This window comes from Miscanthus floridulus, unplaced genomic scaffold, assembly GCF_019320115.1.
Source record: "Miscanthus floridulus cultivar M001 unplaced genomic scaffold, ASM1932011v1 fs_410_1_2, whole genome shotgun sequence".
In the NCBI taxonomy this organism is placed as follows: domain Eukaryota; kingdom Viridiplantae; phylum Streptophyta; class Magnoliopsida; order Poales; family Poaceae; genus Miscanthus; species Miscanthus floridulus.
The window spans coordinates 27,984-54,909 of record NW_027096711.1 but is presented as its reverse complement, the minus strand read 5'-3'; the positions used below and the strand labels follow the sequence as shown (position 1 = coordinate 54,909).

Sequence of the window (26,926 nt, the reverse complement as noted above, 5' to 3'; positions counted from 1 at the left end):
AGGACCGGGATGGTTCAACTCTCCCACAAGACGACGCACAAGACTTAGGGGGAGAATGATGGATAAGTCATGTGGCTGGTCTTTGTGGGGCTGTTGTTGCTCACATAGTCCTTGTGGCTGTTTTTCTGTTTTTAGGACAGCATCTTAGACTAGAGGACAACATCTTAGAGGACAGCATCTTAGACTAGAGGATAGCATCTTAGCTAGGACAGCATATTAGCATCTTAGACTAGCATCTTAGACTAGCATCTTGGCATATGCTTGGCTGGCTAGCAGCTTATAAATATGTAACGCCAACCCCTCAGGTTGGTATGGCATTTGTGTGAGCTTGTGTGAGAAATAGACAAGAAAATTACCCCAACTCCTAGTGTCATCCTCTCTCGATGAGAGTAAGAATTCTCCTACTACCAAAAGTGAGAATTCAGCAACTAACATTCCGAACGGTGTTGATCTGCCCGCTTCTTCATGCGATGCTTAGCTCTGTAGAGATGGCTCTGGAGTAACTGATCCATTCAAGCACGGTTAGAGGACCAACCAGCAGCTTCAGTTTCAGAGTGGGGCGTGGCGGCACAGCCATCAAGCGAGGGGGGTAGCCGTACAGAGCTTCAAACGGAGAGCGACCAATAGCTGAATGTTCAGACGTATTGTACCAGAATTCAGCAGTTGCTAGCCATTTGCTCCACTTGGACGGGCAGGCGTGCACGAAGCATCGCAGGTATGTCTCGAGGCATTGATTCAGGCGTTCGGTCTGTCCGTCCGATTGAGGATGGTAAGCAGTACTGCGGCAAAGTTGTACACCAGCCAACTTGAATAACTCAGACCAAAATCGGCTTGTGAAGATCCGGTCTCGGTCAGAGACGATTGATACTGGCAAACCATGCAGGCGGTATATATGATCCATGAACGCCTGGGCAACCATAGGAGCAGTAAAGGGGTGACGGAGGGGGACAAAGTGCCCGTATTTAGTGAAGAGAGCAACTACCATCAGGATGCAATTGTAGTGACTCGACGTAGGGAGGCCCTCCATGAAATCAAGAGAAACAACTTGCCAAGCGCTGTCGGGGATTGGTAATGGTTGCAGGAGCCCCGGGGTCTTGGACCTATCGGGCTTGGACTGCTGACATATAGAGCAAGACTGAACAAACTGCTTGACTGTTGCTTTCATTCCCTTCCAAGCAAAGTAGCGTTTCAGTTTGGCAAAGGTGACTGGAAATCCCGAATGGCCGCCCCAGGCACTATTGTGGAATTCCGTCATAATACGGTGCTGCATATTGGAATCATGCCCAACCCAGATTCGGTTGCGATAACGTAACACACCCGAATGAAAGGAAAAATGAGGGACTGCTTCAGAGTTCAGGGCTAACTTGGCAATGATATCTTGGGTGGAAGGATCACTATCATAAGTAGCAGTCACTGAGGCAATCCAAGATGGAATCATAGTGGAGACAGCTGCACATATGGCTGGTGGTGCAGGGTGGCGAGATAGTGCGTCAGCAGCACGGTTATCAGTACCTTTGCGATACACGATGCGGTACTGTAGGCCAACAAGCTTGGAGAATACCTTCTGCTGCCACGACGTGTGCAGGCGCTGGTCACTCAATTGAGTCAAGCTTTTCTGATCTGTCAAGATTACAAACTCCTGGAACTGCAAGTATGACCGCCAAGACTGAATCGCGAGCAATATAGCCATGTATTCTTTCTCATACGTGGATAGTCCACGAGATTTGGGTCCCAGAGATTTGCTCAGATAGGCCAATGGGTGGCCGTCCTGCATAAGCACTGCACCAATACCATTGTCGGAGGCGTCGGTCTCAATACAGAAGGGGCGCGCGAAGTTTGGAAGCGCGAGCACAGGCGACTGACAGAGGGCTTCTTTCAGTTGCTGAAATGCGAGTTCATGTTCAGGTGTCCAAATAAACAAGCTGTGCTTCTTAAGTAGAGCAGTGAGGGGCTTGGCAATGATTCCGAAGTGGAGAACGAATTTGCGGTAGTACCCAGCCAAGCCTAAGAACCCGCAAAGCTCCTTAACTGACGTGGGAACAGGCCATTGAGCAATTGCAGCAATCTTGGCTGGGTCAGTACTGACGCCTGCGCTGCTGATTACGTGACCGAGATAAGCCAGCTGAGTTTGGGCAAACGTACACTTGGAAAGTTTCAGCTTCCATTGATCCTTGGACAAAAGCTCAGACACCAATCTGAGATGGTCGAGATGAGTAGACAAGTCCGGACTATAGATGAGTATATCATCGAAGAACACGAAAACAAACCGACGCAAATAAGAAGCAAGGGTTGTGTTCATTGCATCCTGAAATGAGCCGGGTGCTCCGATTAAGCCAAACGCCATGCCACGGAATTCAAATTGGCCAAAATGGGTTTGGAATGCCGTCTTGTACTCTTCTCCAGGTTTCATCCTGATCTGATGGAATCCCGCCTGAAGGTCCAGGCTAGTGAAATACTTGGCACCGGACAGCTCGTCCAAGAGTTCATCAATAATGGGCACTGGGTATTTCCCCTTGACTGTGATAGCGTTCAGGTGGCGATAATCCACGCAGAAGCGCTAGGTGTTGTCTTTCTCCTTGACCAATAGCACCGGCGAAGAGAATGCACTGTTACTTTTCTGAATAAGACCCTGCTCCAACATATCGGCGACCTGACGCTCAATCTCATTCTTCAGAACCGGAGCATAGCGGTAGGGCCTGACAAACACCGGATGTGATCCAGGAATCAGAGGGATGGAGTGGTCACAATCACGTTGCGGAGGCAACTCAGTAGGTGGCTTGAACAAATGTGCAAACTCAGTCAACAGAGCATTGAATTCTGGTGGTAGCAACTCAGAAGTGATGGACTGCTCACCAGAATCAGACTGTACCAAGGACAGTTGAAGCACTGAACCCACTGGAATTTCAGGAGCATCACCAATCAACACAGCAGTAGAATCATTATAAGGAATAGCTATCCACTTTTGTTGCCAGTGTATCTGCATTGGACTGAAGCTGGACAACCAATCGTGACCCAAGATCATGTCATATGACTGAAGAGGTAAGAGCTTAAGGTCTGTTGTAAAGGAGCATCCCTGAACTGACCAAACTGCATTAGGAAGATGATGATCACATTGCAGGATCTCACCGTTAGCCACCTGTACTGACAATACCGGCTGGAGAAGCTGAATATCAGTTAATGAAGAGCTGAGTTTACTGCCGAGGAAGGTGTGGGAACTTCCGGAGTCCACCAATATGGATATAGAGTGCCCCTGTAAAACACCAGACGCCGCAGCCACTGACAAGTGAGCCATTAACTGTGAATGAGTAGGAGATGGAGGCTGTTCCGAACTCTCGTCATCATCTGGTGACTGAAATAAGTCGCACAACTCCTGAACGAGGTGGAGCTGGACCAGGTCAGGGCACTTGTGATCGCGGCTCCACTTGGCTGCACAACGCACGCACAGGCCCTGAGCGCGGCGCTGTGCACGGAGGTCGCGGTACTTGTCTGCGGCCGTATGCTGGTGTGTAGGAGCAGCCGCGTGTTTGTCCCGGCAGCACCAGGCTTCAACGGTGGTGGTGGTAGAGGCAATGCGCCCGCCATTGGTGCGCGATCAGAGCGGCGTGGAGCACGTCGGCTCTCACCCACGACTTCCTCCTGCAACTGAGCAAGCACACAGGCAGAGTCTAAAGTAGAAGGGCGCTGCATAAGAACTGCAGATTTGATTTCAGGTTTCAGGCCATCAATGAAACGCTGTGTATAGTATAGAGGATCTGGGTGCGGAGCATAAGCAGTGAGCTGATCCAGGAGCCTAGTGTACTGTGTGATGTATGCGTCAACAGTGCCGGACTAGTGAATGTGGAAGAGATGCCGAATGAGGAGCTCATGCTCATTGCGGCCAAAACGCTCCAGGATCAATTTGGAAAAGGATTGCCAGGAACATGTTTTGAGCTGGGTTTCTACAGATTGTAGCAGCGTCGTGTTTGCAGTGCATTGTGGCTACCCGCACCCATTTGAACGGCTCAACCGAGTAGAGATCGAAGTAATCTTCACAGTCTTTTAGCCAGGCTTTAGGATGTTCGCCCTCAAATATGGGAAAATATTTCTATCAGGGGGATGGACGACCCTGACCCCCCCGACCCGTCCCTCTCCTCCGTCCTCCTCGAGCCGCCACAACCCAATCCGCTCAGATCCGCTCCTTCCCCAGCCGCTACTCCCCATCAGCACCCAGATTCGTCACCACCATCGCCCGATCTATCCTTTGGTAGGTCACTCTCCACCCCTCTCCCAGGTTTCGGCGAGTTCGGAGCCTCCGATGCTCCTACCCGTTCTCCGCTCGGGTCACCAGCGCCTCCGTCCGAGCATGGCTCGCACGCGGGCGGCAGCTGCGCCGGCGCCTGCTCCGGGTTTGGCGTCCACCGCCCTGCGCCGGCGCCCGCTCCGGGTCTGGCGCCCACCCTCTCCCAGCCTGCCCCAGGTGAGAAGGACGTCCAACTTTGCCGGCCGGTGCCCTCCTCATCGTCCCCACGCGCGGCTAGCGGCCTTTCCCCCTCGGCCCTTCCTTTCCACCCGGAACGCGGCTCGATGGGGAGGTCAAAGCTCCGTCGGTGGGCCGACGAGGATGAAGATCTACTCTCCGACGTCTCGATCGGCGATTGCTCTCCTTCGTCGTACCTGGAGGCCGCTCGCGGGGCGCTAACTGATACCCCAACTGCTCCGGCATGTCCGCTGGATGTTGCGGCACCAGGCGCGATCGACGCTGCCGCTGCTGCTGTGGCCCCAACGGACGGCGACGGTGGAGCGACGAGGGTACGCCGCCCGTGGCGTCATCGCCGACGCCGTCAGCGCCAGCGCCGCCGTCGGATGCGGCGCAAGGCCCATAATCGATCGGGTGGCCGGGGAGCCCAGGCAACATCGGATCAGTCGGAACCAGCGACCCTGCGCTTGCCTGCGCACCAACGGCTGGGGACGCGTCGCCGCGTCTCAGCTCCAGACGCTGAGGGGTGGCAGTTGCAGTGCCGGGGTGTCGTACGTGAGGGGTGGCAGCGGCAGCTCCGGGGCCGGTGTCTCAATTGCCTGTCCTGGAAACACCGCGTGGCGACATGCCGCCTCCCATGCCGGTGCCTACGCTGCAATGGTTTGGGCCACCTGGCCCGTGCCTGTAAGCGTCCGCGAACAGTTCCTGCTCCGGAGGTCGCCGGTGGGAGCCGACAGCGTCGTCGCTTGGGCCCGCAGGCTGGTCGTCGTCTGCAGCCACCTGCTCTCGTCGGTCCGGCGGAGTCGGGTGGGGCTGTGCTTGTGCCGTCTGCCGGTACGCCTGTTGGCCGAGGCCGTCGGCACCGACGCGAGAGGCGCCGAAGACGGCCACAGGAAGGCACCAACGCCCCCTCCACCGACGCTACGGCCGACCTCGTCGTGCCGGCCAGCGGGACGTGCCTTCCTTGGGTTGACCCGTTGACACTGTTGGTTTGGCATCACGACGTGCTCCCAGTTCGCGACGCCACGGATGACCCGATGCTCGAGGAGTTTGTAGCCTCCATCGCCCCCAGCAGGTTCGACCCGCAGTTGGCCGTCTTGGAGGAGCCCTCGGGGGTGGGGGTCCCAGCTGGAGGGTCGCTCCTTCCGGCGCAGCTTTGTGCTGGCCCATCTCGCTCGGCCGCTTCTTCAGACGAGGAGCACTCGGACCATGCGAGGACGCCGTCCAGAGTTACTTCCCCGCCTATGGTCTTGTCGCCCATGGGCGCGGCAGCGGCTGTGGCGCCAGCTCCGGTGTCACCGAGTGACATCTCGCAGTATCTACGGTCGCAGCTTTCCTCTACCATCATGGAGCCGATCTTGGTCGAACCTCCACGTCTCCGTGTTCCTAGGAGGCGTCGTGCGGTTGAATGCACATCCTCACCGCCACGTCGTAGCGGGAGGCTTGCGGCCAAGAGCAGATGCAGAGCCTCCAACCCGACCGTGCAAGCCCAGAACGTGCTGATGGCAAAATGGGGACTCCACCAGCAGGATCAGGCGTCGCAGGCCGATGCGGAGGGCGATTTCGATAAGTACATGGCCGTTTTCGACGAGCCTCTCTCAGAGTCCAAGCGCGAGGCAATTAGGATGCTCTTCCCGGCTGGCTGCGCGATTGACGGCATCCAGCTGGTGGAGGGGGTTGAACTCGAGGTTTAGCCTACCTCTGGGTACCCGCTCTAGGTCGTCCAATCGTTGCCCATGGCCTAGTTTACTAGCTCGCTGTAGCTTAGCCCGTTGTTGCTTTTAGTCCCTCTTGTGGTACTAGCCGGGCTTCGTCGTAGTTTTCTTTAGTTTTTTCGCTTCTGTTTTTCTTCTTTCTCCTCGCCTGGGAAACCTTTGGTTACCTAGTGTTGAGCCGTTTGTTGTTTGGTTCGGTGTTGTCTACTTCCTCTTAATGAAATACGTGCTACACGGCACGTTCGAGAAAAAAAAATATGGGAAAATTAACCTTAGGCAGCTTGCCGGTAGAGCCCCCGCCACTACCGCCCTGAAACCCCGATTCCCATGGACGATTTGGTGGAGGTGGTGGTGGACACGGATAAGGGTGAGGTGGGGGAGGCGGTGGGGGAAGACGGCAAGGCGATGTACCCTTGCCGGGGGGTGGAATTACGGTGGTGACCACACCGAATTCACCCGTCCGGTTCCTCGAGTCGACGTGGTGCCCCTTGGGCGATGTGACTGGTGATCCAGTCAGTGGGCGCCCCGGCGTTTTGGTGTCGACGGCGGAGTCACGGGAGGTCTTGGCGATGACCGCGCTCGGGGACGAAGGCGTAGATGCGAACACGCCCGGCGCCGCGATGGTGGTGTCGACGAGGATCCGGTCCCAGTGCTTGGACAGACGACCGACCTCGACCTTCAGCGTGGAAAGCTTGGAGACCTCCTGCTTTAGATCGTCGATGACGCCTTCGACGTCAGGCCGCCATTCGTCGAAAACCTGGACGGCCTTCTGCAGCGCTTGGAGGCGGGAGGAAGAGGCGTCGGCGGCGGTCGAGATCTGGCCCTTCAGGTCGTTGAAGCGCCGATCCTGGGCGTCGAAACGCTCGTCGAAGCGCTAGTCCTGGGCGGCGAAGCGCTTGTCAAGCTCGGCGAGCAGCAGCTTCGTCTCCGGGTTCATGGCTCCTCGTTTGCGTTGAAGACGGGTGAAATGCTCGTGATCGCCACGGCTTGTTCTTCAGAGTTGGCACTGCTGACAGCGCGTCGCTAGCCAAAATGCAGCTGCCGATCGAGCTCGGTAGTGACAACGACGACGGCGTTGTACAGAAGGAAGAAAAGACGCCAGACAACAAGGTGATCGAGCAGTGGGTAGTAGCATGAGAAAAAGGATGGGACAGTGTTCTATGGGAGCAGAAGCAGATCTTTCTTTGAGCTGAACTGAGCAGAATTTGCAGGGAGAAACACAAATCTCTTGCAAATTTGTTGAGTTCGACATAACATTCATCCCGTGGTTTGTTCATCCGCGACAAGTGTAGACAGTGGCTTTGTTCACAAACTCTGAGAGACTGAGAAACCAAGTCAAGCAAGAGTGTGCAGTTATAGTATTAGTAGCAGTGTGTGAGAGATGGCAAAGAGCTTGTTTAGGTGAATTCTAATGTGTACAAATGTGCAGTGACGTGGATCGGAGGTGCCGATGTTCAACGGCTCAGGGAAGAAGCAAGCAAGCACTTAGTCGTGACTCGTGACTCGTGTGATTCTGACTCGTGTGATTCGCATCTCAGGACTTTTTACCATTATAAGTGACACTTCTATTCTCCAAATTTAGCCTGTTTTCTTGCACAACATAGATTTTTAGCATTTGTATTATTCGATACGTTGCAACGCACGGGCATGGTTTAGTATATATAAAATAGTGATTCCATGCTTCAAAAAATTATTGTAGATCATTTTGGGAAATTATTGATACTAAGCAACCTGAAAAAAACCCATACAGTGCATCTGTAGGTTGCTGATCTATTTCATTCAGCGCCAGGAGTAAAATAGTCTTTACGCGTACAACTTAACCCCGTTATCTCATCAAACTGACGGAAGGGCCAAGAAACCAAACAAAACTCGATTCTGAGCCAAATAAGCAAGTTCGACAAAAAAAGAGCCAAGAAACTAAGAGGCACTTTTTTTTAGGGCCAAGGAAATAATTTCCTCTTGAAGAAATGGGGGTCACTTTTTTTTTGAGCAAACGAAAAGGGGGTCACTTGAATGACGTAGTGGCTGATGGTGGGCTGGATCGGAGGAACAAAAAAAATGGCCCACGAAGAAATCAGGAAAGACACGCAGCCCACGAGAAAAAAAGAAGCTGGATGGAGCATCGACAGAAAACAATGCCAGTCATATACGTGACGACGTACGTATATAATCAATAATTGGCAAATGGCAACAAAAAGAAAAAGAAAAGAAATGAAATGACGATATAACATATAACATACCCATAGTCCATAAAGTGAATGCATATCATTAAGTCTAAAGATGGGGAATAATTACAATTTTGATGAACCCATGGATACGGGGACCATAATATATCAGGTTCGAATGCCTTTTGCAATATGTTTTTCGAAAAACCATGACAAGAGAAATACTGGTCATGTACTGATTGTGTTTATGTGAGATACACAGGTGATTAGTCCACAGGTACATGTATGTGAGCAACATATGCCATGGAGGTGAAAATGGCTTGGAGATGTTGCAAAGCTCACACATGTGATGATGAAGGAGCTTATTGCACATGAGACATGACATTGAGTCATGTGATCAAGGTGGAGAAGATCAAGACAAGACTTGGCTTGATGGACCGGTTGCAAGCGTGAAGGGCAAGTCGAAGGCTTTGGAGTGATGGACCGCGTGGCGGTGAAGCTTGAGCAAGACTTGACGCCGATGGACGATGGCAACGGTGAAGAGCAAGTAGAGTCAAGATCGATGAACCAATATGATCATGTGATGATATGAAGTGGATCATATCATTGTTGATCGTGTTGGTGCATGTGTTGCATCGACATTGAAGGAGATGGAATGGAATGCGCAAGGCAAAGGTATAACCTAGGGCATTTCATTTCACCGGTCATAGGTGTGTAGAGAAGTTTATGACCGGGTTTAGGATAGATGGCCGTACTATCAAGAGGGGCAAACTTGTTTGCATATCGGTCATCTAGTGCCACTCGAGTGATCTAACTTTGCATTGTCGCTAGGATCGAGTGGCGTGGCAAGTTGAGTGGCTAACATCCTTTGGGAAATGATTGTGAAAATGCTAACACACTTACACATGGTGGTGTACACTTGGTGGTGTTGGCACATTTACAAAGGAGGTGGTGTTTGCAAGGGTGAGATGGTGGTGTACGCTTATTTCTTTGAAGGGTACAAAATCTGCCAGAAAAGTGACAAGTATTGGATTGATCTAGAGTCACTTTGATTGAAAGGTCCTCAAGTTGGAAACATGTTTACAAGTGATTGAGGTACCTAAGTTTGGTTTTGAGATGATCTAGTAACATGTTAAACAAAGAGTACAAGGCCATTTGATTGAGGAGTGTACTTTGCACACTTTTGGTACTCAAATTAGAAGATCAAGATCAAACTCAAGATGAAGTTGAAGTTTAAGTTCTAGTGACTATTGGAAATCATTTGGTAGAAAGAAAAGAACTTAAACAAGAAGAAAGAAAAGGACTTAAAGAAGGAATCAAGGTTACTCATCAAATTAAGTCCATCACTTGGATCAATCAATCAAGTTATTTCAAGTGAGTATCAAGAATGGTTCTTGGAGAGAGGTCACTTCTCCCTAGTGTAGGGGCTTGCCGCCTATGTGTAGGTGAACCAAGTGTGGTACTTGGAAGGCTAACATGGAAGTGGTGATCCGAGGAACATTTGAGATGCTTAGTTGAAGCTATCAAAAGGATTGATCAAGAAAAGCAAGCAACACCCAAAAGAGAGATAGTTATTTCAAGTGGTATTTCAAATAGTTCTCTCATAAAAGCAAACATCAAAAGAGAAAGCAAGTCAACCACAACAAGAAAGTGCACTTGATCATAAGTGGTATTCATTTCATATGGGTGAAGAATGAGATTCAAATTGGTATCTATCGGTCTTCACCAAGCTTATAATTGGACTTCGTATTGCTATTGGAGTAATGAATTGGAATCTATGTGACTATCCTCTACTCCAACAATAGCAAAGGTATCATTGTAATGTGCATGATCATTTCATCCCTTACTAGTATGCGGTTAGTGCATATAGTACATGCTTCATAGGATCATGCATTACAAATGAAATGTTTTAAATTCATAGCCTACCACTATTGCTTGAATGATTACTTGATCTAGTGGTTAGTATATGAATTTGTTCATGAGCTAGTGATCCCATGTACTTGACTTAATTTGGATTGCTAAACAAGTGACAAGTACAACATTGACAAGATAACCCTTAAAAGAGGTGTGAAGAAGCTTGTCATTGGTTCAAACCGGACTTGAAAACTTAAGCAAATCAATTTAGTTCAAGTCACATAAGAAGCTCATGATAGTGATAAGAGTACAAGCACAAGACAACAATGCAAATGGATATCTAGTTTGTATGTTTCAACTCACAAGTGATATCTTATAAGTGGTACTCATGAAGATAGCAAATGTTTAAGAAATGGTCTTTATTGATAAATCAAACAAGTGGTTCCATACTAGAAGATTCTTTCAAATGGTATTCACTTCCTACAAGTGGTATCTATATATAGTAGACGATAGTTCCACAAGTGATCCTCAACTTTAAGTGATCATCAAATAAAAAATGCATCCCTCACCTACAAGAGCTTAAGTGAAATAAAATGGATGACCCATACATAGAATGATAAGATACAAGTAGTACAAGTTGCAAATTCTAAATGGTATCTACATATGGTGTCATTCCAATATTCAAGTAATGTCCATCAAAAATGCAAGTCTCAACCATCTACCCCAAAGTGCACACCTTTGCATCAATAAGAAGCACACCTTTTATGGAAATTGATGACAAAGGGGGAGATATTGTACAAAGATATGAAAGCTTGATTGAATGGGGGAGAAATTGGACATGGAGAGATGAGATATAAAAGAAATAGAGGTTGGACATGAACAAAGAGGGAGCAACATTGAAGAAAAGAGATGGATCAAAACTCTTGGACAAGAGAAGCACACAAGTAGAGGGAGCAAGCTCATAAACTTTGATTGATTGCATTTGATATGTGCATAATCATGTGCTTGCTTGCATTGCATAAGTTTTCAAATTCAATATGCATGCTTGTGTGGTGTATGCTAGTTATAGAACTTGAATGATGATTTGATAACTAGCATGCATAGGATGATAGCTAGACACTTGGTATATTCTTTAAGTAATGCTAGTACCTTGATTTTAATGTTGATCTCATGAGGTATCTAGTGCTTTTATTTCCAAGTGATATCTAGCTAACCATGGTGCTAAGGATGAACTTAAAGGTGCAACTACGATTGGTACACGCTTCAAAGGTTTATTCTATACACCTTAGCATCATTTTGTAGTATTTACTCTCCCACAATTTCAATCTATGCATATGTGCAAGCTTCAAATTAAATACACTAGCACATATGTAGGGGGAGCTAATACTACCATTTTGGGTTTGTGGTACTTGTCCAAAATCATTTACACATGGTAAAATTGCTTGGGCAAGCAACATGAATCCAAAAGAGCTTAATTTATATATCTTTGTAGAGTTGTCATCAATTACCAAAAAGGGGGAGATTGAAAGGTCCTTGTTTGGTTTTGGTAATTGAGTGACAACTTAGGTGGACTAATTGTGTTTATGTGAGATACACAGGTGATTAGTCCACAGGTACATGTATGTGAGCAACATATGCCATGGAGGTGAAAATGGCTTGGAGATGTTGCAAAGCTCACACATGTGATGATGAAGGAGCTTATTGCACATGAGACATGACATTGAGTCATGTGATCAAGGTGGAGAAGATCAAGACAAGACTTGGCTTGATGGACCGGTTGCAAGCGTGAAGGGCAAGTCGAAGGCTTTGGAGTGATGGACCGCGTGGCGGTGAAGCTTGAGCAAGACTTGACGCCGATGGACGATGGCAATGGTGAAGAGCAAGTAGAGTCAAGATCGATGAACCAATATGATCATGTGATGATATGAAGTGGATCATATCATTGTTGATCGTGTTGGTGCATGTGTTGCATCGACATTGAAGGAGATGGAATGGAATGCGCAAGGCAAAGGTATAACCTAGGGCATTTCATTTCACCGGTCATAGGTGTGTAGAGAAGTTTATGACCGGGTTTAGGATAGATGGCCGTACTATCAAGAGGGGCAAACTTGTTTGCATATCGGTCATCTAGTGCCACTCGAGTGATCTAACTTTGCATTGTCGCTAGGATCGAGTGGCGTGGCAAGTTGAGTGGCTAACATCCTTTGGGAAATGATTGTGAAAATGCTAACACACTTACACATGGTGGTGTACACTTGGTGGTGTTGGCACATTTACAAAGGAGGTGGTGTTTGCAAGGGTGAGATGGGTTTGGGGCGCTTTCGGGAAAATGGAATGTCTATTTTCTATTGTGCCGGATGCAAATTCTTGTGGTTAGCACATTGGTGCAAGGGTGAAGAAGTTAGAAGTGAAAACGAGTTGGTCGCGAAGACGCTGGCGTCGGTCAACTGACCGGACGCTGGGTCTGAAAGCACCGGACGCTGCCTGCCTGCGTCCGGTCGCGCTGACGTGGAGTGTAGCAGTAGCTGGAGAGTGACCGGACGCTGGTGCTACGTCCGATCGCGTTCGACCGGACGCGTCCGGTCATGCTCGGGAGCTTACTGGAAACGACCGGACGCTGAGGGTCCAGCGTCCGGTCAGTTGAAGCTGCTGCGTCCGGTCAGGTCAAGTGACCGTTGGAATCGGGACACGTGGTCGTCTGCGAGCGACCGGACGCTGAGGTCCAGCGTCCGGTCAACACGACCGGAGCGTCCGGTCGGCCCGACCGTTGCCCAGTGAAGGGGTAACGGCTAGTTTAGCCCTTGGGGCTATAAATAGAAGTGGCCTTCGTCCATGGCTGGTGCTGAGCACCTCAAGGGACTTAGTGTCCATGCTTGTGAGTGCTTGGGAGCCCTCCATCACACACATACTTGATAGCGATCACCCGATTGTGTGAGTGAGCGATTCTAGTGCGATTGCATCGTGAGGTTGCATCGAGTGGCACTAGGTGATCGAGTTGCGAGCGGGTGGTGCTTGTTACTCTTGGAGGTTGCCACCTCCTAGACGGCTTGGTGGTGGTCTCCGTCGAAGCGCGCAAGAAGCTTGTGCGGCGCTCCGGAGAAGTGCTTGTGAGGGGCATTGTGCTCGCCCCGCGGGAGCCGCGAAGAGCAACTCTAGTAAAGCGTGTCATTGAGCTACCCTCACTCAAGGGGTAGGTTCTTGCGGCGCCCGACGTGCGGGCTTAGCGGGTGATGCTAATTAGCCGCCGAACCACCAAGTGAGCGGTCGACACAACGGGGACTAGCGTGTTGGCAAACACGTGAACCTCGGGAGAAAAATCATCGTGTCAACCTTGTTCTTCCCGTTGGTTTGCATCCCCATTACACAAGCTTGCAATTACTTTTATACATATTAAGCTTGTGTAGTTGCTCTTGTAATTAGATAGCTTGTGTAGCTTGCTAATTATCTTCTTGCTTGTGTAGCATAGAAGTAGCTCCCTTGCGTGGCTAATTTGGTTTTAGTAACCTTGTTAGTCACATTGCTTAGTTTGTGTAGCTAAGTATTTGCGCTCTCTAATTAGGCATTGGTTGCCTTGTTATTGAGCATTGCTAGTGAGCATCGTTAGCTTTGTGCTTTTGCTTACTAGCATGTGTAGGAGCTCTCTTGTTGCTTAAAATACTAGTGGCATAGGTTTGTGTAACCTTGCTCTTAGAATTGTTTAGGAGAGCTCTAACTAGCCCGGCACCTTTGTTGCATAATTGTTATCTTTGCAAGGTGCTAGTGAACATATATAGTGGGGTATAGTCTTGGCTAGACCGTTAGTTTTAATTCCGCATTTGTATCGGTTAGCCGACGCGATTAATTTTAGAAAAGACTATTCACCCCCCCTCTAGTCCGCCATCTCGACCCTTCACCTGTTCGCTTGGCTGATAAGCCATGACTGAAAGTACTATTGGCTGATTTATTGTGAGAGAAAAATACTATTCGTTGGCTGAAAAAGTACGGCTTATAAGCCAAGCGAACACGGCGTATCTCGGTGAATCTCTATTCCTACAACGAACGAAGCTTCACCGAGATCCTTCATATCAAAATTCGAGGACAAGAACTTCTTCGTTTCTAGTAGTAGATTAACATCATTACTAGCGAGTAAGATGTCATCCACATACAAGATTAGGAAAATATATTTCCCATTATTCAACTTTGCATAAACGTAATTATCCTCTATATTTTCTTTAAACCCAAACTTCCTTATTGTACTATCAAACTTTAAATACCACTGTCTTGATGCTTGTTTTAATCTGTAAATGGATTTCTTCAGGCGGCATCCCATACGTTCTTTTTCTTCTACAACAAAACCTTTTGGTTGTGCCATGTAAACATTTTCCTTCAAATCCCCGTTTAGGAACACCGTCTTTACATCCATCTGATGTAATTCTAAATCGTAATGTGCTACAAGCGCTATTATAATTCCAAAAGAATCCTTACATGAGACTGGAGAAAATGTCTCATTGTAATCTATGCCTTCTCTTTGCGTGAAGCCTTTCGCCATAAGTCACGCTTTAAATCTTTCTACATTCCCTTTGGAGTCATATTTAGTTTTGTAGACCCATTTACAGTCTACTGTCTTGGCTCCTTTAGGAATTATTTTTAAGTCCCAAACACCGTTGGTATTCATTGATCTCATTTCATCTTGCATGGATTCAAGCCACTTTGATGAGTGAGCGCTTCTCATGGCTTCTTCAAATGAGGTGGTGATCACCCTCCATTTGAATTTCTTGACATTCATAGAATTCGTAGTCATTAGGAATGGCTGGTTTTCTGACTCTTTGAGACCTTTTAGGGGCCTCGTTAGTTGACGCTTGTTCTATATGAGGATGTTGTTACTCTTCCTCATGTGTGACAATGGGTTCTATCCTAAAGGATAGGTTCGTCATGTTCATTCATTGTCACCACGGGAGAACTAACAACCGGTACTGTTACTACAGTGTCTTGCACTGTTGGTGCAGCAACAATAGGTAGCGTGAAGAATGACTCCTGAACCATCGGAGTAGGCACATGTACCCGCTTCTCCTCTAGATTAATTTCTTGCGCTACCATGCTCCCCCTAATCAACTCTTCCTCCAAGAACACAGCATATCTTGTTTCTACAAACTTCGTATGTCTGTCAGGACAATAGAAGCGATAACCTTTTGACTTTTCTGGATAGCCAATGAAATGGCAACTGACTGTCTTAGAGTCTAGCTTCCCTATGTTTGGGTTAAAGATTTTAGCCTCAGCTGGACAACCCCACACACGTAAATAGTTAAGTGAGGGTTCCCTTTCTGTCCACAACTCATATGGTGTTTTGGACACCGACTTGCTTGGCACTCGATTAAGAATATGAATGGCAGTTTTAAACATCTCCATCCATAAACTTATCGATAGAGTAAAGTAACTTATCATACTTCTCACCATATCCATTAAGGTACAGTTGCGTCTTTCAGCTACTCTATTCTGCTGAGGCTCGCCCGATGTAGAGTACTGGGCAACTATGTCATTTTCCTGTAAGAATCTTGCAAAAGGTCCAGGAACTTGGCCATATGGGGTGTGTCAACCGTAGTACTCCCCCCACAGTCGGATCTTACTATCTTAATCTTCAAATTGTGCTGATTTTCTACTTCAGCCTTAAATATCTTAAATTTATCCAATGCTTCTGATCTTTCCTTAACTGGATAAATATAACCATAACGAGAATAATCATCTGTGAATGTTATAAATGAATCATAACCATCCACACTCTTCACAGGAAAAGGACCACAGATGTCTGTGTGAATTATTTCTAAAATTCCTGCGCTTCGTTTGACATCTTTCTTTATTTTCTTAATATACTTTCCTTTTATGCAATCAATGCATTGTTCTAAATCTGAAAATTCTAATGGCGGAAGAATTGATTTCTTAATCAATCACTCTATTCTCCCCCTCAAAATATGACCTAAACGACAGTGCCATAATTTCGATGATACATCATGAACTCTCTTCCGCTTATTTCTTGCATTCATAGACGAGGAGGCATTCTCATTCTCAGTGCTCACAACATTCACATTATCAGAAAGTGATAATAAATAAAGCTTGTCTTGTCGGAAGGCAAGACCAACACACTTATTATTAAACACAATCTAACATTTGCCATTACCAAAATGGCAATCATATCCATCATCGTCTAGACGTGAAACACTTATCAAATTTCTATGCAAAGAGGGTACATAAAGGACATTAGAAAGCTAAAGTACAAAACCATCATCTAATTCTAGAGAGAGATCTCCAATGGCTTCAGCTTCAGCTTCAACTCCATTTGCTACTTTAATTCTTCTTTCTCCTCTTTGCAGGGTCCTCCTCGTATAGAATCCCTGTAATAAATTTGCAACATGAATAGTTGCACCTGAGTCAATCCACCAAGTAGATTTTGAATAACTTAAATACAAGGACTCATCTATGAATGTAATAATATCCTCACCTCTCTTCAAAAGGCTCTTTAGAAAATCTGGACAGTCCTTCTGGTAATGTCCATGCTTCTTGCACCATTTACATTGATCTTTGTCAACTTGAACATTGTTGTTCTTCTGATGGTGATCATTCTAAGGGGCTTTTCCTTGAGGTTTGGCATTCTTGTTAAAGTTCTTCTTTTTATAGTCCTTCACATGGTTAGCAGAGTCACCATGTGAGCTTTTAAGCCTCTCCTCTTCTTGCACACATATGGCAATGAGCTTCTCAATGTCCTATTTATCGGGCAGCATGTTGTAATTAACAACAAAAGTTTCATACTTTTTAGGCAAAGAAGCAAAAACCAAATGAATTAGGAACTCATCTTTGAGCCCCAAATCCATTGGCTTGAGCTTGGATGCCGTGTTGCTCATCTTCAATATGTGCTCTCTTATCCCTCCACCAGAGTATTTCTCATTGAATAACTTCTTGATCAGGGTTCTTGCATAAGCCTTTGAAGAGCCAGTAAACTGACTCTCCACTTTCTTGAGATACTCGGTGGCGGTGTCACAATCTAGGATTGATCCCCTTATTGCATCTGAAATAGTGGACTTAGCCACCATCAAGCACTTGCGGTTCAAAATGTCCCATTTCTTACGATCAAGATCGTATTTCATTCTCACTTCTGCATGATCTCGCTGCTGAGCAGTGAAATCAGCATCAGTTTCATTCTCTGCCCTCACCGTGTCCACTGACTCAGTAGGACACGGAGAGATAAGTGCTAGGTCATTCTTGGACAGCGCAAGTGCCAACTCATACTTCTCTCGCCATACGCGATAGTTGCCCCTTCAAGAGGCGGAATGTGCGAGATGAATGCCATAGGGTTGAGTCCTGAAAACATCATCAGAGAAAGTGAGAAAACATGACATAATAATTGCATGGCTTAATTTAACGTTGGTCAAAATAAAAACATACAATGTGCTTCTACATTAACTCTACATCACCTTTGGGCAGAAATAGAACTAATGCATAGAAAACAACTCATGAATAAACTTATAATATTGTTATCATCAACGTTGGTCAGAAAAATAACAATATCATAATTTACTGAACATTATAACTACTCTTCAAAATTAAATCCTCCTGTTGGTTCGAATTTAATTAGAAGATGGTAACAATCATCATTTGCAGCGGAAATATTATATTAATTTATTCTACTTATTCAAAAGCTTTTTTCTTACTCATCTACTCTCTGAAAAAAAATCTCTTTGATTCAAATTTTGACAGAGATTTAAAACTCCAAATTTATCTAAAATTCATCCAAACTTTGGTTTTGAAAATAAATAAAATTAAAACCTTTGCATACTGTTTATCGCGGCCCAGTGGCGAATTTGGCCCGCGGCCCAGCAGCACACGTTGCGCTCCCTGCGCTCGCCCGTGCCCAGGCCACAACCTGGCCTAGGCCGGGAAACACTCTTCCCGCCTGGGCCTGGAGGTGGCCCGGTTGCCACCAGCCGTCCAATCGAGATCGATGGCTGGCCGGCGTTCTCGACTGATCAAAAACCGGCGAGCCGGCCTCTTCCCAGAACCTTAGCCCCATTCTATCCCTCCCCTTCTCTTTCTTCGTCGCACTATCGACTCCGGGGCGGGCGCGACATTGGAGGTGGCAGCGCTGCCGTGGCACCCCTCGCCGGTGCACGCGTGCGGCCGGAGCCGCGCGCGGCACCATGGTGGTGCCCTTTGGCCCGAGCCCGAGGCGGAGACCGTGCGGTGGCGAGACTTGGCCCTCGGCGGCTCTGGTTGACTTCCCGCGTGGCGTCCATGCGACGGCCGACGGTGGAGACGGGGTGGGCGGTCCCCAGGTAGGAACCCCTTTCCCTTTTCTTTCCATCCCCTTCTTCTAGGGTTAGGGTTAGGGTTTTTGATTCTTGAAAAAAACATTCATCTCCTTCTAATTTCTACTCGATTTCTACCCCAAGAACTAGATCTACGCCTAGATTAGGCATACTGATACTATTGTTAGAACATGCGGATCGACTAGGTGTAGATCAGTGGGTGTATTCACTTGCATTTGGGATAAACAAACCTAGAACAAGAACTAGAGATAGAGAGAGAGGGGGGGGGGAGAAGTGGCTGACCATCAGAGGGCTTGGTGGAGCTGGAACCGTCCATCGCGTCGGTAGAGAGGGTGGTGAAGAGGTGACGCTCCAGTGGCGGTGTAGCGGTGAATTGGTCCAACGGCGACGGCGTCCCGGTGATGGTGCTTTCCGTCGCTGGCTGCGCCCCTCACTAGATCGGGTTTAGTTTTGTCGGTGGGTGTGGCGACTCACGGTGAACCTCGTACTGAGAGCCGCCGGCTCTATCTCTCTTTATAGCGCAGTGCGACAAGGCCCCACCAACCATGTAGGGTTGGACGCCTCCGATCAGGACGCGAGGAAGGCACAACTCAGCTGTTGGGCCGAGCTGGAGAGATAACACTAACACATGTGAGTTTACATCTCGCGCAGCAGCTGATGCAGACTTGCGCCGTGTTTTATATGGGCGCGTTAGCTTCTGATGCGTCAGTCACAGCTGTTTTAGATTTGCAGTAATGTTTTTCTACTCTACGACACGTCGATGTTGCAGGTTTTGACTTGAAAGTCTGTAGCGACACTGATGGAACTAGAAAATTAAGCCCATGTTTAGTTTCAAAAAAATTTCGCAAAAAATGCTACAGTATCCATCACATCGAATCTTGCGCTATATGCATGGAGCATTAAATGTAGACAAAAAAAAAATTGCATAGTTTGGTTGGAAATCACGAGACGAACGTTTTGAGCCTAATTAGTCCATGATTGAACACTAATTGCTACATAAAAACGAAAATGCTACAGTAGCCAAATTCCTAAATTTCACCTAACTAAACACATCAATTCCCCAGAGCGAAGCTCCCTGACAGCCAACACCTCTGCCTCGAGATGAGACGTGCGCAGGGTGGTGTTTCAGACTTGCAGTGACCGCCGGGGGGGAGTGCCCAGCTTCGCCTCCACCCATAATAACAGGCAGGCTGTAAGCATACTAAATGCTAAGGTGGAGAGAAGAGGAGAAACAGATTGTAAGCTTACAACTGGCTTAGACACAAGAACCGAAAAACTTTACAAGAAAGACAAGTGAGCCATGTATCAATACTGAAGAGCTAACTACCATACGGGTGGACTAAAACATAAGCTGCAAAGATACTTGCACAGCAGTTGGCTGCATTATTAGCCTTGCTCTAAAAGGAACTTGGAGAGGTTCTTTGCATCCTTTCTTATTGAAAATTCAGAGCCTAATACTGGTGCTCTGGGGAACAATGCTGATGCCCAAGAATCGCGCTGAAACTCCAAACTTGGCACGCCCTAAACTTTCTATTTCCCTTTCCAAAGGAGTTGTTCCTGGACCAGTTTACTACCGCTGGACACGACTGTCCATCGACCTGCCGCTCCACCAGGCCAAACTCTCTATTTCCCTTTCCAAGAGCCTTTAGGCTACAATCCAACAGTGACAGTAGCAACAGTACGTAGTGACTTCAACTGCATCACAATTTCTACAGTGATGCCACCAGTTTCACCATCGGCCCTCTCTGCATCCATCAATGGGGCTGAATCTTGAGTACCTCGACATGGAGGAACTGGCATTGGAGTAGATTCATTCTACTGGGATGGTCGTGATCCTAATCCTAGCAGCAATACTGGAAGCAGAGGAAGCAACAGTATGGGATTTGAACCACAGAGCACAAGCTCGATTCTGGAGAACACAGTCTTCCCATGGACAGGCATCAGACAAGAAAGAGATACAAGGGCTCACCTAGACCTAGCAGACGAACTTCCTGACTTGCTCCATGGAACCTTTGCGGAGACGACCACAGCTATTCAGAACCAGAGCCAAATGCTCTACGATGAAGTGATCAAGGCAGAGAGCCAATTCAGCATGGAAGGGATATGTGCTTCTTGGTTCCAGAATCAGCAGCCACAACAGTTTTTTTTTTTTTTTTTTTTTTTTAGATAATAATGAGCCACAGCAACAGCTGCAGGCAGCACCAGACGTGTATGACAAGGAACTTGCAAAGAGTGCAACTGGCTTTTGAGAAATTCTAGGCATCATCTTCCACCACATGGATCTTCCAACATCTTAGGATCTTAGAAAAATTAAGGACCCAAGAAAAACTAGACTGAAAATTCTGTTTTATCCATAGATTTCTACAAAATAATCACACCCTAGGGGCCTAGGAAAACTAGGGATCCAAGGATACTAGATTGAAAATTGTGGTACTGCAAAATAGGCCGCAAACTTGCAAAGCATCTGCAACAATCTACACAGATTTTCTACAAGTTAATTGACCAATTCGTCCCCCCTCTTGGCCCTACTTAATCTTTCAGTTTCCGGGCCCCCAAAATCACCGAACAAGCTCAATTAGAAAGGCAAGGATTATGGAGAAACAACAATAGAGTTAAGGGCCGCTGCAAAGCTGACGGAAATACTACCGATCATATGTTTGCCAGGATTAGTTTAAGCATACATATGATAAACTTCATTGGTGGTACATAGCAATATCATTGCATACGATTAGTTCAACACATAGGGACTCATAGTTATAAAGAAAAGCTCATAAGACTTTTTTATCCTTCTTCACCCTAGAATGGAGCATCCTCAACAAAAATCTCATTTACGACCGCACCGTCGTCATCAATGTCAACAATGTCTGCACCACCAACGATGTCAACAATGTCTGCACCACCACCAACCTAGTCAAAATTATATTAAGAGAAACAATTAATGTGTGGTTAAATTCTCTTCCAAAACATTCAAGATTATGCAGAATCATACACATACCTCAGCAGATATTCTTTCAACAAATGCTCGCAAAGCCTATCAGATGATAATCATAGCAAAATCAGTCAAATAATCATCATAACAGGTCAGATTGGCTTACAAATAACAGCAATCAAGCACAATAAAAAGATGTTCCAATCACTCTAGTTAATTACAGAGATAGGAGAAGGACGAAAGGCTGGCCCCATAGTCGGCACATCATGTGCAGATCAGTCCATTTACATGTCATTATCAGCTAAGATTATATATAAACATCAAATAAATGGCAATACAACCCCAAGTTATGAAATACTGCAAGTCTAAGGTTGGAAATGGTAGCTAAAAGGTAGCAGAGCTCAGAAATGCCAGAGAATTAAAATCTTAGAGCAAGAGTATGTTGTTTGTTGCAAATTAAGGACAATGTTTACATAGCGCAGCTCAAGACACAAAACGAAGTGTGAATGCAGTTAAGCAGGAACTGAGCCTAGCGCAGTTGTTGGGACCCCACCACCTAAGTTTAAGTGCAATGCCACCTAGGTTATTATGTAGTTAACCCCTCATAACTCGTAGATTATTTCACGCTCATTGAAACACAACTATGCTATATATACTAACAAACAGTCAAACACGATTGAGAATTACGATAACAAGAGGGGAACAGATTATACCTCTGAGTTTGCTAAGACAGGATCCATTGATGCGAACTGCCTCATCAGTGACAGTGAGGTCTGGTTCCTGAAGTCATCCTCTGAGGGCATAGACCAAAACTTGCTGCAGAAGAACAAGTGAAATCTGTAAGACTCAGGGCTCACCATCTACCAAAAGAAGAAACAAACGCGACAGAGCGACCAGGGAATCCAAGTACCGAAAAACTTGATGAAGGTGGATCCACAAGGCTATCTCCGGCCCATCAGGATTCCTCCTGAGAAAATGCAGCATCTGCACCGTCATAAGCACAGTCTTGGCCGTGCGCTTGTACATATTCCAGGCATTCGCGAGGCACAGCCAGCCTCCGCCGTATGCTGGCGTGAGCACCAAGAACCGGGGCTGTTCGCCATCGAGCTCCAGCCTCCAGGCCACCACCTGCTTCAACAGCTTGAGGCCCCCAGCAGTGAACCCCGACAGGTATAGCGCCTTGCTGCCTTTGGGAACATCGGCGGCGGCAGCCCCGAACCGAAGCGGCAGGGTGGAGAAGCACACAAGCTCGTAGTTGTCCTTGGCACGGAAGGAGTACTCGTCAGCGATGCCAATAATGTCTGCACCACCAACCTAGTCAAAATTATATTAAGAGAAACAATTATCGCGTGGTTAATTTGTCTTCCAAAACATTCGAGATTATGCAGAACCATACACATACCATAGTAGATATTCTTTCAATAAATGCTCGCAAAGCCTATCAGATAATAATCATAGCAAAATCAGTCAACTAATCATCATAATAGGTCAGATTGACTTTCAAATAACAGCAATCAAGCACAACAAAAAGTTGTTCCAATTACTTTTTCTTTAATTATAGAGACAGGAGAAGGACGAAAGGCACTGTGGTTGACATATCATGCGCAGATAAGTTCATTTACACGTCATTAGCATTAGAGTATAAACATCAAGAAGCAAGCATCGAAATAATGGCAATACAAACCCAAGTTAACAAATACTGCAAGTCTAAGGATGGAAATGGTAGCTAAAAGATAGTAGAGCTCAGAAATGCCAGAGAATTACAATTTTAGAACAAGAGTGTGCAGGGACGAAGCCAGAAAAAAATTTAGGGGGGGCTGAACCAAAGAATGTAGGCTTTTTTATCTTCTCTTAACCTTAGCCCCTCCTACCTAATACATATATGCATAAAATTTTAAGGGAGAGCTTAGGGGGACTCCACGTGCCCAGGATGGGTAGGGGGGGCTAGAGCCCCCCTAGCCCCACCGCTGGCTCCGTGCATGAGAGTGTGTTGTTTGTTGCAAATTAAAGACAATGTTGACATAACCCAGCTCAAGACATAAAACAAAGGTTGAATGTAGTTAAGCAGGAACTGAGCCTAGCAAAATTGTTGGGAGGTGTGGGTGTACACCCCCGGCCCACCACCTAAGTTTATGCTCTCTTCGCCTCGACTTTGGTGTCAAATTTTCTACTAATTTACAATGTCACCTAGGTTATTATGTAGTTAACCACCTAGTTTATATATATATATATATTAACAAACACGATTGAGAATTCCGATAACAAGAGCACAACAGATTATACCTCTGAATCTGCTAAGACAGGATCTGTTGCCGCGAACCGCCTCATCAGTGACAGTGAGGTCTGGTTCCACAAGTCATCCTCTGAGGGACTAGGCTGAAAATTGCTGCAGAATAACAAGTTCAATCTGTAAGTCTGCCTCAGAGAGCTCACCATCTGCCAAAAGAACAAACAAACGCGACAGAGCGTGGCATTGCTGAAGTACCCAAAAACTTGGCGAAGGTGGATCCATAAGGTTGTCTCCGGCCCATCAGGATTCCTCCTGAGGAAATGCAGCATCTGCGCCGTCATCAGCACCGTCCTGGCCGTGCGCTCGTAGATACTCCTGGCCTTTGCGAGGTGCAGCCAGCCTCCGCCGTCTGCTGGCGCGAGCACCAAGAACCGGGGCTGTTCGCCGTCGAGCTCCAGCCTCCAGGCCACCACCTCCTTGTGCAGCCTGAGGCCCCCGTCGGTGCACCCTGCCAGGTACAGCGCCCTGTTGCCTTCAGGAACATCAGCGGCGGCGGCGGCCCTGAACCGGAGCGGCAGGGTGGAGAAGCACACGGACTTGTAGTTGTCCTTGGCATAGAAGAAGTACTCGTCGGCGATGTCAATAATGTCTGCACCGCCAACCTAGTCAAAATTATATTAAGAGAAACAATTAACGTGTGGTTAATTTGTCTTCCAAAACGTTCGAGATTATGCAGAACCATACACATACCTTAGTAGATATTCTTTCAACAAATGCTCGCAAAGTCTATCAGATAATAATCATAGCAAAATCAGTTAAATAATCATCATAACAGGCCAGATTGACTTACAAACAACAGAAATCAAACACAACAAAAAGTTGTTCCAATCACTTTTTCTTTAATTATAGAGATGGGAGAAGGACGAAAGGCCCTGTGGTAGGCATATCATGTGCAGATCAGTCCATTTACATGTTATTATCATCTAAGATTACATTATAAACATCATAAAGCAAGCATAGAATTAATGGCAATACAAACCCAAGCCTGCGACTGTAAGGGTGAGAGTTGTAGCTAAAAGATAGTAGAGCTCAGAAATGGCAGAGAATTACAGTTACAATCTTCAAGCGATAGTACGTTGTTTGTTGCAAATTAAGGACAATGTTGACATAACCCAGCTCAAGACATAAACAAAGTTTGAATGTAGTTATAAGCAGGAACTGAGCCTAGCACAGTTGTTGGGAGGTGTGGGTGTACACCCCCGGCCCACCACCTAAGTTTAAGTTCTGTTCGCCTCGACTTGGGTGTTCAATTTTCTAATTTACAATGCCACCTAGTAATTTATTATGTAGTTAACCCCTCACAACTGTGCTGTATAGTTTATAGTATATATATACTAAAAAACACAATTGAGAATTCCGATAACAAGAGCGGAGCAGATTATTATACCTCTGAATTTGCCAAGACAGGATCCGTTGCCGCGAACTGCGTCATCAGTGACAGTGAGGTCTGGTTCCTGAAGTCATGCTCTGAGGGCCTAGGGCCAAAACCTGCTGCAGAAAAAACAAGAGAAATCTTTAAGACTCAGGGTTCACCATCTACACCAAAAGAAGAAACAAAAGCAACAGAGCGACCGGGGGAATTGCCGAGGTACCCAAAAGCTTGGCGAAGGTGGATCCACAGGGCTGTCTCTGGCCCATCAGGATTCCTCCTGAGGAAATGCAGCACCTGCGCCGTCATCAGCACAGTCCTGGCCCTGCCGCTCGTAGACCTTCCTGGGCTTGGCGAGGCGCAGCCAGCTGCCTACGCCCGTCTGCTGGCGCGAGAACCAGAACAGAGGCTGTTCGCCGTCGAGCTCCAGCTCCAGGCCACCACCCTCTTACACACCCTGAGCCTCCGGCCGGCAAATCCACGCAGAAAACAGCCGCTTGTTGCCTTCGGGAACGTCGCGGCGGCGTCCCCGAACCGCAGCGGCAGGGTGGAGAAGCAGACGGGCTCCTTCCTGGAGGACTCGAAGTAGTACCCGTCCACTGCGTAGATCTGGAACTCGGCGTCTGCCTCTTGCGACACCGCCGCCGCCGCTGCTGCTGCCAATGCTGCCATGTTCTGTGCGAGCGACCGGCCTCAGGTCAGCGTCCCCAAGTTTCTCGGCGAATCACTTGCCGCACAATGCAACGAGAAATCCACGACGACCTGGTGAGGGAGAGAAGAGGGATGCGATTTCGGGTTCGGTAATTCGGGATGAAACCCCCAATGCCCCCACAAATCCGTGACAGATAGCGAGCGAGCGAGGGTTCTTCCGTCTTACCGAGGGAGGGGAATCGATCCCCTGGTCTCCACTGCACGGCGACCAGGCAGCAGGTTGGAGGGCGGCGAGAGTTGGTGGCTGGGGGCAGCTTTGACGGCGCGCGCGGGTGTCGGGTGTCTTGACTGCCACTGCACGGGCGCGGGGGGCGCTGGAGAAAGGAGAAAGGGGCACCGGCGCACCGCGCAGAGGAGAGGCAGGCTGAGTGGCAGCGCTTTTTGGCCACGCGGCCGACGGGGAGGCACTCCGGGTGGGGACTGGCCGACTGGGGAGAGGAGACGGCGGCCACGCGGCGAGCTGGCGCGCGACGCGTGGGCCGGCGCCCCGCGCTTGACGGCCTCGGTTCAGCCCGCGCCCAAACTTGAAACGGGACCACGCTTTCGTGTGGGATGCTGGCCGGTTTTGGGCCGGACCCGGCCTGAATAGTGAACAACAAACACACATGCTGTATAATATTTTCCTTATTGTTTCATTTTACTTACAATAAAGTTTCCCTAGCCCAGTAGCCCTCACAGAAGAAAGGAGGAATTAGGTTTTTCTTGGTAATTAACTGTTTTCAGCTGAAATTATCATTCACCAGAAAATAAATTATTTTTTTACTCCTAAATCCTGATATAGTATTATGAAATATTTGGCACATATTCAAGTAAAATTGTTAAACATACCTAGAAGCTTTTAGGAAATTTGAATCGCTGCACACTCAGGGCAAGATCATGTTCTAAAATGTAAATTCATGCAAGCATCTAAGTTCAAACTTGATCAATATGAAAAATACAATATTAAGGGACAATGAAATAGTAAGACAAAAAAAACTTTGCCTTGTCATGCTATTGCAGCTAATCATAAGTTGATAAAAAAAATTGCAAAAAATGTATAACACGTCACACCTAGAGTTGTACAAAGTTACAAAAATTTATAAGCTTTTTCATAATGGTTTTTACTTTTTTTTAACAAATATCATTCTACACAGGGGTCTTCGT

General features: G+C 47.1%; 2 protein-coding genes and 1 pseudogene across 3 annotated transcripts; 1 reads left to right on the top strand and 2 right to left on the bottom strand.

Moving 5' to 3' along the window:
* Window positions 1–463: 463 nt before the first annotated feature.
* On the bottom strand, window positions 464–3,582 carry LOC136531668 (uncharacterized). The gene is made up of 6 exons (XM_066524317.1): window positions 3,444–3,582; window positions 3,084–3,276; window positions 2,614–2,993; window positions 2,384–2,517; window positions 1,365–1,882; window positions 464–779 (listed from the first exon to the last, which is right to left on the bottom strand). Exons 1-6 carry the CDS (start codon window positions 3,580–3,582, stop codon window positions 464–466), a joined length of 1,680 nt encoding a protein of 559 aa, XP_066380414.1.
* Window positions 3,583–19,962: 16,380 nt separating this feature from the next.
* LOC136531670 (uncharacterized) lies at window positions 19,963–20,733 on the top strand (annotated as a pseudogene).
* Window positions 20,734–21,051: 318 nt separating this feature from the next.
* Window positions 21,052–25,183, bottom strand: LOC136531671 (uncharacterized). 2 transcript variants are annotated; one of them, XM_066524320.1, is made up of 9 exons: window positions 25,091–25,183; window positions 24,394–24,429; window positions 23,899–24,305; window positions 23,697–23,799; window positions 22,816–22,851; window positions 22,324–22,727; window positions 22,127–22,229; window positions 21,480–21,515; window positions 21,052–21,391 (listed from the first exon to the last, which is right to left on the bottom strand). In XM_066524320.1, the coding sequence occupies exons 1-9, from the start codon at window positions 25,133–25,135 to the stop codon at window positions 21,281–21,283; spliced, it is 1,281 nt and encodes a 426-aa protein (XP_066380417.1). In that variant the 5' UTR covers window positions 25,136–25,183; the 3' UTR covers window positions 21,052–21,280. The 2 variants fall into 2 exon arrangements, with proteins under 2 accessions (XP_066380417.1, XP_066380418.1); XM_066524321.1 differs by lacking the exon at window positions 22,816–22,851.
* Between the last annotated feature and the right edge of the window lie 1,743 nt (window positions 25,184–26,926).

What these genes read in the sequence shown, in the direction of transcription:
- LOC136531668 (XM_066524317.1), bottom strand. Translation starts at nt 3,582, where the DNA reads ATGGCGGGCGCATTGCCTCTACCACCACCACCGTTGAAGCCTGGTGCT. An exon ending in CATCTTCCTAATGCAGTTTG is followed by an intron (nt 2,994 to 3,083) that starts GTCAGTTCAGGG and finishes TTGGTTGTCCAG; the next exon opens with CTTCAGTCCAATGCAGATAC. An exon ending in ACCCAAGATATCATTGCCAA is followed by an intron (nt 780 to 1,364) that starts GTTAGCCCTGAA and finishes ACTTTGCCGCAG; the next exon opens with TACTGCTTACCATCCTCAAT.
- LOC136531671 (XM_066524320.1), bottom strand. Translation starts at nt 25,135, where the DNA reads ATGACGCAGTTCGCGGCAACGGATCCTGTCTTGGCAAATTCAGAG. An exon ending in CACCTTCGCCAAGTTTTTGG is followed by an intron (nt 23,800 to 23,898) that starts GTACTTCAGCAA and finishes GTTATTCTGCAG; the next exon opens with CAATTTTCAGCCTAGTCCCT. An exon ending in CTGTCTTAGCAGATTCAGAG is followed by an intron (nt 22,852 to 23,696) that starts GTATAATCTGTT and finishes ATTATCTGATAG; the next exon opens with GCTTTGCGAGCATTTATTGA.